At 34.0% G+C, this 12130-nt stretch overlaps 1 protein-coding gene across 1 annotated transcript in view; it reads right to left on the bottom strand.

Moving 5' to 3' along the window:
• Nucleotides 1–10565, bottom strand: part of LOC129217046 (vacuolar protein sorting-associated protein 16 homolog) — a 54379-nt gene extending 43814 nt beyond the window's left edge. The window contains exons 1-4 of the mRNA XM_054851284.1: nt 10289–10565; nt 7655–7743; nt 7462–7562; nt 1161–1295 (exon numbers count right to left, since the gene is read on the bottom strand). Of these exons, the coding sequence (XP_054707259.1) occupies nt 1161–1295; nt 7462–7562; nt 7655–7743; nt 10289–10341 (378 nt within the window). The 5' untranslated portion in view covers nt 10342–10565. The remainder of the gene's footprint in view (nt 1–1160; nt 1296–7461; nt 7563–7654; nt 7744–10288) is intronic.
• Between the last annotated feature and the right edge of the window lie 1565 nt (nt 10566–12130).

Raw genomic sequence — 12130 nt, 5'->3', positions numbered from 1 at the left:
TAAATCAAATGAGTGTTAAAATAAATTATAATGCATGTAATAGTATTTATAAAACAAGCACATCAGCTGTAAATTTTAAGATGTTTATCTGTGGCATGGAGGTTTATTGCCCATAATGAGTGCATATATAAAATTAAAAAGTTTTTTAAGGTTGGAGTTTCAAAACATTAAAAACCATATTTTTTTAAAAAAAAAAAAGAAAAACTACTTGATATTAATAAAAGAAATGTTTGCATGAAGTGAAATCTGTTCCTGCATTACAAATGTGATGATCAGCAACAAGCTCTGACTAGACTGTTCCTAGTCACTTTATTAGTCCCCCATGAAGATTATTAGCTTTTTTAAAGCTATCTACCCTCTTGCCTATTATAGCCTTTTCCGGTACACTGTTCTGAGTACTCACAACACTACTAAAGCAATAATATGTATTACATTAACATATCCATAAAATATGCTGAGTACATAAATATTTTACTATGGGGTGACATCAATAAAAACTTGAAAAATATAAATTTCAATTTGACTTTCCCAATGAATTTATTTTCTATTATTGTATATACTAGTCTAATCATGCCCAATAGCTTATTCACATAGTTAAATTTTATTACTTTTAAGTAAATTATGATCTATATAAAATTAGCCGCACCAATGTGTAATCTTTTTTTGTTTAATGAAATTCTAAAGCTAATGATTCTATTTTATTTAAATAATTAATTCATAATAGAAAATGTATTAGAATAATATGCTAATATTATCAAACCATAACAATAAATGTATGTATGTATAATCAGATTATTTTTCTTTTCGTCCAGTTTCTTCCGGCGTCCCAGACTTTTTACAAAAAAAGGACAAAATAGCAGCCATGCTCTTATGACCAAACTACCTCCTCCAGAAGGTACATTCTGGCTGCGTTAGTCACTAATTTTCATCGTGAATTTGTAAGTATCTAGAACTTCTTTTGCTACAATAAAAAAATGATTTATACTAAATTACAAACTTATATTATGGATTCAAAAACTAGATTTCTCAGATGAAAACCCAGCATGTAAAAAAACTATTTTGTCAATTTGTCATTTATCATTTTATTATCAGCAGCTCATTCCATAATAAAAATTAAAAATAATGACTCTGAATTCTTCAAAAAAATTTTCAAAATATACCTGGCCCATTGAAGTAGTTTTCTGTATATTTCCATACATATCATAAAGTATCACATTTCCATCCTCTAGAACACAGACCAAATCTTCACTTGAAGACCATCCAAGACCGCAAGGAGCTATTGGACCACTGTTCCACTGGATTTGAAAATTAAAGCATTATCTTGTTTTTTTTTTTTTTTTTTCATAATTTAAGAAAACAAATGATAAGTATGGACATTTTGCAAAAATTCTTTCTTTAAATAGTATAGGTTTTTGAATTTGACTTCTGGTAAATGTTTTTCAAATCCAAATTAAGTATTTTTGGGTTATTCTTATTTGTAATGAATTTACTTTTGTTGATACAAAAGAAAAGATCTGTACTTTTTTACAAAAGGGGAAGGAATAAAAGCAGCTCAAGGTTTTTTTTTTTTTTTCAATTGTAACAACAAAAATGAAAAAATCAAGACGCTTTGGCTTTAACTGCCCATAAACAATTTGAAACCTTGGGACCAGGGCCAGATTAAGGCATGGGCACATGGGGCACGAGCTCAGGGCACCAACATTTGGCGGCACCAAATCTGTAGGTAAAATTTTAATTTGGACTCATTCCATATCGCACAATAGCAAGATGTAAATATTAAATCTAGAAAAGAAAATCCCTGTAAAAATTTAACCTCCTTCACCAATCCCAAAACCACTACAAGTTCGTTCTACATTTACAACACTTTTTAAAATTATACCATAGATAATTTTGATATTAATGGCAGGCCTGGATCTGCGTACCTGCAGACCCCGCAGTGCAGTAGGGGTCCACGTCCTTAAAGGGCACAACGCCCCAAGAAATTTGAAAAAAAAATAGAAAAAAACTAACACAAAGACTTATTAATGTTGCAAATATACACTGATGGCCCCTGGGAAGGGACCCTAAAGACTTTGTTGCAGGGGGGCTCAAAATATATAGATCTGGGCCTGATTAATGGCTTTTTCCAACGGGCAAAGCTTGACGAAATCTTACATTGTCATGTTTAGTTATCGTAATACTATGTCACTTCTATTTTTTGTAATATAAGGTTCCACCAAATTTAGTACAGATATGTTAATATGCAAGTATCAAGATATTTTACTGCTTCTCCATATAAAAAGCTTAGGTGGGGGGGTGGGGCACCAAATACATTTCATGCCCAGTGTCATCAGAAACTTTAGTCGGGCCCTGCTTGCAGGGTTGGCAAAAACCCGGGTTTTTTTTAAAAAGCCCAAGGACCCAGGGTTTTTTTTAAATAAAACCCAACTAAAGCTAGGTTTTTTAAAAAGAAATGTGGGTTTTTTTTTTTGTCTTTTTTTAGAGAAAATGTGGGGTACTTGTAGCCTATTGTAGCATAAGTATATGGACAAAGCACAAAAATTGTCTTGGGGTAAAAAAAGCTGGAAAATTCAGCAATTTCTGAAGAAACGTATAAAAGAGGACAAAACCCAAGAATAGTGAAGCTTCAGATTTTTAGTTTCCATGATTACCAACAGTCAAGACAAAATAACTTCTTGAGTGAAAAAATCTATTGTTCGTTTTTAATTACATCATCTTTACATCTTTTGTTTGCATTTTACTTTATTGCATTTCATTTTGTTATGCAAAACTATAGTAGAACCTTAAGTAGTTTAAATCCCTTTTTACTGAAATCCAGCTTAATCAAGACATTTCTATGAATTTTATGTTGCCTGTTTTTCTATTTCTGTGTTTAGAGTGAGAAATATTAAATTTTTTTGTCGTAAGATAATGAAAATACTGTACATCCTATTCTGTTTTCTGTCTGACTGTTCGTAAATCTGTTAATTTCTAAAAAATATACCTTGTTTATTCGAGATTTGTGACGTGCTGGTTTGCAGAAAATAATTCACATGAAAGCCTTTTAGCTAAAAAATTTTCCTCTGTACAATCTACAAATATTGAGAAAATCAGACGTGGCAGGACTTAGTCAAGATAATTTGAGTTATTTATTAACCAGTTAAAGAAAAAAGTTAAATATGTTTATTTAAAATCTTTGAAGTGTGTTTTGAATGTCGTTAAGAGTTAAGAAATACTATTAAAGTTCAAACTTCATTTTTTATGCCCATTGTCTGTGGTGAAGAATAAATAAAAAAGAAGTTTTAATTGGAAAATTATTTAAATTTGTTAATTTTTTAAAAACTTCTCAAAAAATTTAAAAAACCCAAAAGTGGGCTAAATAATGGGTTTTTCAAAAAAAAAAACCCATTGGGTCCAACCCAATCCGGCCAACCCTGCCTGCTTGGGACAGTTCATACAAACAACTAAATTCCAGCAAATGGCTTAACATCACTGTCAATTTCTTTTATGCCATTGAAGAGTAAATGGCCTGCATTTTATTTGCCAATTCCAAATTTCCAAATGAGTAGTACGAAAATAATTCTCTCTAAGCTATAAGCAGGGTTGCCAACTGCTCCGCGAAAATAGCGAAACTCTGAGGCCATAGGCGGATTTAGGACCGAGTTCCTGGGGGAGGCAGGGTTTTTTTTTTGAGCAACATTTTAAATTACCCTCCCCCCCCATGTTTTTGGTCTGTTTTCCTGCGATGCATAAGGCCATGCTTTTACTCTTTTTTTTCTTTGGTGTGTCGTTTTCATTAATGTGTGTTTTCTTGCTGTCCTTTTTGAATTGACCTTAAGAGAGTGACGCAGGGCTCCCTTTTAAGTGGGATAAAGAATATCTCCAAATTTAGGGGGTCCAGGGGTTCCCCCGGAGGAAATTTTGTAAAATGGATGTAAAATTGTGCATTTTGAAGCCTAATAAGGGTTAATTGGAAAAACAAAAATATCGGGAAAAAATAGACATTTTTTTTTTTTTTTTTAAAGTTTTATGATTTAAATGTGCTTTGTGATGTATGTTAATACTTTAAAAGAAATGTTGTACATGATTAGAAAATATGTAACATGAGAGTAACATACTACTTATTAAAACAATTCATAATTTATACACTTGATAAGAAATAAAATCGAAGCACACTTTGCTTTGGAGTTTCAAAGACTTGTCTAATTATTTTCAAGGTTTGGTTGGTTAGATTGGATGTTTTAGCCCAAGAGCCCTAGTAGGTTATACTGTGCCAATTTTTTTCAAGGATTTTAGAACATTTAATAATTTAAGGCACTTCATTTGCACTTTCTAATCTCTGAAATTAAGCACTATATTATACAGTTGTACAGTATTATTCAAACTTTGTAAAAAAAAAAAAACAGCTATTTTAAGTTTTAACGAAAAAATAAACTAGAATTCTCTCATTACAACAACCTTTTTTTTTAATTATAAGCAGTGCAGAAAACGAAAAGGAATAGAGGTAGTGTATCATTTTTTCCGGGCTAAACAGATTAACAATATGCAGTAAATGCAAGATAAAAGCAATCAATACAAAAGAATTTCCAAAATACTGCATTCGGGATTAAATAAATAGCAAGATATGAAACATGTGAGTCACAAAAATTTATTTCAAGTAATATGTTACATACGTAAGAACCATGTTTTTTACACTTTTGATGCACGATGTAGCAAGGAGCTAAATTTGACATATTTTGGCATTCCTCCCCTACCATTTGTTAAAAATTTAAAATTATTTTTTGTAGCCACGCTTTTTCAAATATTCTAGGTTTTCAAGCACTTGAAGATGAAATTAGTTTTTTCAAGCACTTTCCATTTTTCAAGGAACAAATCATGCAATTTTTTACGAGTTACGAACCCACTTCAAAGCAGTGGCCCGAAGCTACAGCATGTTTATCTTATAGGCAAATCCGGCCCTATTATCTGCAGATTTTTGTAATTTTTACGAAAGTTCGTCAGTTTTTACGGTTAAAGGATTTTTACAATTTTACCAATCTGAACGTGTGAATCCAGAAGGTTCTTCAAAACCTCTCGTCTGTAACAGCACAAAATATCTAGTTTTTGAAATCACGTAAATTGAAAATAAACATTCTGAAAAGAAAGAAAACAAATCATAACGAGCAGATCGTTCTTTTAGCGCAAATGGGAGAGGGGGGTTCCCTTTGTTTTAGGTTCTAATTTAAAAATAATCGTCAGTTATAAGTGTTGCAGCTGAATGCATAGCTCGTTTTGACTATATTTTCATTTGTATACTTGCCCAAATGGTTTTCAGCCCAAAATAGTGAATTTAGGCATATTTTCAGCACCCCAGTGACAGCTGTACTATTTGTATTTAATGTTCTTTTTTTCCTTTTCTCCCATCAGAAAAGGACATTCACTATCCTCTTCATTTTCATTGAACTATTCAAAAAAAAGAAAAAATAATAATGATTTTTTTGTTTTAAGATTTTGGAAGATGTGTTGTTACTATTTAAAGTCCTCCCAAAACTGGTGGGCATTGCCCCTATGGCCCCCTCCTATAAATTCACCCATGCCCTTCTGAACTAGTCAAAAAAGAAAAAAATAATGTTAAAAAATTTTTGGAAGATGTGTTGTTACTACATAAAGTCCTCCCAAAACTGGGGGGGCATTGCCCCCCTCGGCCCCCCCATAAATCCGCCCATGTCTGAGGCTCCACAAAGAAGTTCTTTTGCTCCGCATTTCCCAGCCAAACGCTTTCAAGCTTAAATGTTGCTATATAAGATTGAAATAGTGTTTAAAGGTGTTTTATTAATTTTAAAATAATTATTTTTATAGTAGCGCTAAAAATGATTATTAAAGCTTTAAAACAATTTTAGATTAGTGGTTTTAGTTAATTTTATTGATTTTTAAGTAATGTTCCAAAATGCTCCTCAAAATTTTAAATTGCTCCTCAAAATCAGCACAATTGCTCCTCAAATTGTTTCTTCAAGGTTGGCAACCCTGTATAAGTCAATAATTTTGTATTGTCTGAGTAGCTATTCTGCAATTTAACTTATAAATTGGAACTTTCATTTCTTATCATCAATAAGGCACAAAGATGAAGCAAATTGATTAATAATTTCTTTTAAGGAAATACAAAATGTTGGAACCGTGTGGTATATGTTTAAGTGTCCAATAGTTAACCAATACAACAGAAAGAGTGGTGCATCGCCTTGAGAGGTTGGATTTCTTTATCTATTTACAGATTTCCTTATTCATTATAGAAAAAAACAACACAAGAAAGATTTGCAGCACTATGAGTGGAAATAACACCCAGGCACCAGCAGGAATCAAACCCATGATCTCCGGCTTAAAAAGCAAAGCTTCTACCACAGAGTCCCCGAGGCCCCATGGTATACAAAGTGTGATTCAGAAGTTTCAAGACTGATTTTTTTCTGAGAAAGGGAGCGTGCGCGGACTGGTGCAGATGAGCTGGGAAAGTAGTGGGTGTGTTGGTGAACGAACAAAAGCTGCAGTAGTTGGCTTCAGAACACTGGAGAGTGCGCATCGCTTGCTGCGTCAGTGTGTGCCTAAAAAAGATTTTCGCGCTGGAGTGCTCTGCCGCTTGAGGAATCGAATCTGCCATGTCCACCTGGCTATCAAGGGCGATTGGATTCTCCTCCATGACAACAAACCAGCTCACACATTGTTTGTCGACGACAAAATTTTGATCAAGTTTAACGTGACAACACTGGCGCAGCCACCCTACAGTTTTGACTTGGTTCCAAGTGACTTTTTCATCTTCCCCTAATCAAACATGTCTAAAATGGAAGCGATTCAACTCCATCGACGGGAAAAAACCAGTCCAGTAGGCTTCGACGAGAGTCCCAGAAAGCATGTCGCCCGAGGACTTCTAGAAGGGCCATGAACAATGGAAGATGTGCTGACAGTGCTGTGCTGATGGATCATATTTTAAAGAATTTTAGTTCACTGTACTTAAATGTCCAATAAATTTCTAGCTCTGAGATCAGTCTTGAAACTTCTGAATCATAACTTGTACATTAAGCTTCAAGTTCAACCTTTCTAAAAGTCAGCTTCAATTTTTAATCAATTGAATTATGAATGAAATTGGATTGGTTTTGTGATTGTAATAAAAAATCAAATAGATGATGGATATAAATAGTTATTTGATCTCATACTCTGAGAATTTGTACATTGATAAATAATAAAAGGGATGTTATAAATCCAAAAATAATGCATACATACATACATATGTACATATGGTTCTAGGTTACAAAAGAAACCTGTGTATTTTCTCCCCCCACCTCCAGAACAGTTTTGACTTGTCAATAAGCAACAATCACAAAGAGCAGATTCGTAACTTCAAAAAAATGATTCAAGGCATTAGTTTAAAACTTTTCATGGCTAAATATGAAAGTCACATGAACAGCTAAAAAACACAGAATTTTAAAGAATAAAATGAAATAATAAGAAACCTACTTTTACAGTCGATATTGCTTGCCCAGAGGCTGAAAATATATAAATATTTGACTTGTTTGCAAATTGAGTTTTCTGTAGCTTTCTTGCATCTTGTTGTACAGCTAAAAACAAATTCATTTGTCATTAAAAGAATAAATATTCAAATAGAACAGAAATCAAGAATCCCATCACTATAAGAAAAAAAAAATCAAACCTATTGGTCCACCAAAAGGAGCTGCCACAATAATACAGTCTGAGAGATTTACTTGATCAACCCATTGCATAGAATACAGTTCAATTTTCCTACAAAAATAAATGTAATAATAATGTTTTGACTTCTAAATTGTGTGAAGTAGAACAATATTTTAGCCATTTTATTTTTATTAATGCAGGAGACATCCCAATCTCCTTTTTTAAAGCAATCAATTTGCTTATTACTCTAAAGTTGATGTTCCTTTCATTTTCGGACCTGCGTTTCTAAGAGCACCACCGCCCACTGGAATTTACTCCTCCTAGGCGGTGGCATCCATAGCCTACACACAAGTCTGATACACACATGCACCCAGGGCTCGAGATACACGGTCGTCCGTTCGCCACTGGCGACCAAATATTTTTAACTGGCGACTATGTTTTTAGCTTTTCAGTTTATTTTTTTCCCATGCTGTATTTTTTTTCTCCCCAGTCTGGTTTGTGTAATTAATTTGTATGTTAAACATGCTCTAAATGAACTTCATGAATTAGAATCTACTTCAGCCTCATTTGAAAATCACTTTAAAGACAGTTACATTGAATGGGAATTATTTAGGCATTCAACTAAGTAATGTTGATACCACAATATTTGAGACTGATAGGAAGAAAATAATCAATGGTGGAATAATTTATCTGCAGGAACGATATGTAGATGATGATACTGAACTGAAAAAAGCTACCTCAGTGTTTGACACCTTTACTTGGCCGATAGAAAATTTCGGGGAAACAGAAATCACAGTTCTTGCCAAGCACTTCCAAAAACATCTTTTCTCCCACAATGGAATTCCATATGAAATAAATCTGAATTCATTATAAAAGAATGGTATGAATTTAAAGAATGGTAAGAATTTAAAGTGTTGGGACAAGGATTAAAAATAGAAGAATTGCAACAAAATATACTTCTGAATTACAAACGATTTCCTCATCTTAGCCACTTCTTTGAAATCAATGCTGTTCTACCAACTTCAACATTATCTTGTGAACGTGGTTTTAGTCACATGAACTTAATTAAAACAGATCTGCGGTCCACAATGGAAGCATCAACACTGAAGGACCTTCTGATGGTTCACATGAATGGTCCTTCAATTCAAGACTTTAACCCGCAAAGAGCTATGGACAAATGGTTTTTCAAATCCACAAAATCAAGACATACACAAGGACATATGACAAAAAAAGCAGCAAACAAACCAATGACTGGAGGAAGAATTCAAGAGAAACTTAAAACTTGTTTGCATCTCCCTTTTTTTTGCTTCATACATTTAATTCCCTGCCAATTTATGTCATTTCAAGTTGTAAGTATATGATTTTCATGTATTTTTTAAAGTAACAGAAATGTAGCTTAAAAATTGAAGAATTTGAAAGCGGGGAGGGGGGGGAATTTTTTGCTGGCTACCAGAATTTTCTGCTGGCTACTAGTTTTTTTCAAAAACCTCGAGTCCTGCATGCACCTATACACTCACACATGCCACCGTCCAGGAGGAGGGACATGTTTAAGGCCCATGGACTAGAGGGCATGGACCCCGCTACCCAGAAGGAGGGACCGTTAGCGGAAGTTTGTTGTGTGCTGGATGCTGTTTTGTCGAAAGTGTAAACAGCATCTACTAAGTCAGGAGTCAGGAAAGTCTCTACTAAGTCAGGAGGGACAGGTGTTAATAAAGTCAATACTTTACTTGATCAATTTTCATTTATCATAAAAAGGACACGCAAGTTAGGAGTGGTCTCCCTTCCCCAGAAGTCAAATCCTGGTTATGCCAGAGCTTTAACACAGCACCTGGATGATTCACTGTGGGACTACCAATTCAGAATGTTTTAAACTGTGAAAGGTGAACCAATTATTTTAATAGAATGATACATACAGTGACTAAAATGCAAGGGCAGATCCGGGCTTTGCAGGGAATCATTACAAAAATATGAGTGGACATATAAGGTAGGGAGGCAACAGTAAATCAGGATCCGAGGAAGATCAGTTCAATCTCACAAACTCGTACGTTTGCATCTGTTAGCGCAACACCACATATTTTGACTGCATTACTTAGAGAAGGAGATCATAAATATAATATTTTCATACAGGTAAGGGTCTAGGCTCTACCCAGTAACTTCTCGAAAATGAAGTGTCCAAAATGCAGTTTTAGGCCGTCTGTAGTCATATACTTATGAAACACATGCTTCCTAATTAGCTTACATGTCAAAATGCTAACTCTCCATGGAATCAAAAATCTATTAAATGGCCCTACTTAAAGAACATCTTTCTTCATGGTACCATTGTTTCATTATACTGTAGTTAAAAGAATACAATGTAACATTTTCAAATACTTAATACAATAGAATACAATAGGTACAATATCGAGCCATGAATAAAATTTAATTGGTCATTCCTGATAAATCCCGAGGGAGCCTGTTCTTGAAAATTCAGGTCAATCCTAAAGTTTCAGGAACCTTTTAAAAATCTGATGAATGTATTATTGCACCCACTCGTAAAGCCTTTTAAATTCCAAGAATTTTTCTGATCGTAAATTAAAAAAACATATAATGTACATAAAACTTGGCAAGTTCCCCTTATTTTAATCATCCTAGAGAAAATAGCTATTATAATAACTACCTATAATATATATTTTTCCCAAGTGGTGTCCAATCAGCTGTGTACAATGCCATTGATTACAAATTGTTTTTATGTACAAAATTAGACATTAATGAAAAGGCAAAAGTTAAGGTTTTTCCGATATTATGAGATGGATATAATCATCTTCATAGACAATATTTCGTAAATATATACGAAAATCTTGTCGGTCTGTGTTTCAATTAAATTCAAGATCTTCTCGATATTTCTGTCAAAATCAAAGGGGGTGGGCTATCTTAAAAATAAAAATCACCGTTCAAATCAAAACAAAACGGAGCAATCATATTTTTGTTTTTAAGTCACTTCATTTCGCTTGCGTTCGATGAACCTCACCGGTCGACCGGTGAGTAACCGGTTACTAACCGCATCGTTCTTGAGAGTGGACAGTATTCATCTGACGTCACTGCGGGTCAAAACCCTCACTGCAGTGCATTGTGGGAACTGTAGCAAACGAAAATCCGATACTACAGCGTATAATAACACTTGCTTTTGTGCGGCTTATAAACTCTTCTTTCTATTTAAAATGGGAGGTTTTTTAATTTTTTAACTAAGAAACGTTGTAAAAGAATGATGAACGATTCATTTGATAAAAACTACTCTCTTTTTTTACCGTATTTTCATGGGTTTAAGCCTGTTTGGTTCCTTATCAGAAAAATGGTGAAAACTCGAATTCTCTTTTTATTTTTCCCTTTTCTCGGCATTTTCCATGCAGTCGTAAGTCCGTATAAGCTCTAAGCATGTTCATTATGTGCATGAAGTCCAGTAATCTTTTAAAAAAACTAGTTTTTTTAGCGCTACTGACACTACGTAATTGGTCAAAATACCCGCAGACGGACAGCTGATGGGGAAAGGATCTAGAGGCCATATTTAAACCGGAATATTCGATTATCCAGTTTTTCACTGTATAAAAAATTTCACACCTTAGTAAGTACTTTTTCTCTTTTTTCAAGAAATTGGAGGCCGGTTCGGGGAAGGAAAAGACTTTGTTTAAGCTATTCAGTGACATTATCAAAACTTATAGTACTAGTCGACCCGTGCGGAACTCCGCACTGTGCTTCGAATCCTTTTATGTGGCATTTCGCTCTTTAAACATTGCAGAGAAAGAACATTATGAAGAAGAATCGGGAAAAGTTTACGGATTAAAGTAAACGGAAAAAAGTAAACACACAAAAGAAGACATGTAATTTGAAGACATCAGCAGCAACATTTCTAAATACAACGTTGTGATCTTGTGATCATCGCTCACCTTTTGGCTGTACGTTTTTTCAATGCAAAAATAAATATCATTAAAAGTGTGACTGAGTGACTCGAGAAAAGCAGTAATTGTGCATGTGAAAAAAAAAAAAAACGGGTTGTGGCAAATACAGTCCTGCCTATGTTAGCATCTGACGGAAAAAAAGAGATAGTTACTGGCACGGATTTAAATTGGCGCTATTCTGATAAACAGCACGACACTCCAACCAACCGAGCTGTTGCGCCTTCGTTTTCCAATGCTATTCATTGAAGCAATGTGTAATAAAAAACAGCAAAAAAAAAAACAGCATAAGCCTTTTGCCCCCCCCCCCCGCCAAAAAAAAAGACCATGCCTCTGTGTTTTGTCATTAGCCAACATGATTCGCTTTAAAATTATTCGTAACCCATGGAATTTGATTAAGGAATGAAGATCTCGCGTAGCGATTGAAACAAACATTTAAAAAAAAACAATAAGTTAGATTGAAAATAAGTGTTTTATTTTTTGGAAAATGATACAGTTTAGCATTGTAAGACTGCTTTAAACGTTACGACTTGAATGCCAACGCATGTTTTTCTTTTAATCGAACATTT

This window comes from Uloborus diversus, chromosome 2, assembly GCF_026930045.1.
Source record: "Uloborus diversus isolate 005 chromosome 2, Udiv.v.3.1, whole genome shotgun sequence".
NCBI lineage: Eukaryota > Metazoa > Arthropoda > Arachnida > Araneae > Uloboridae > Uloborus > Uloborus diversus.
Note: the sequence above shows the minus strand (reverse complement) of the source record. Positions and strands in the feature narration are given on the sequence as shown.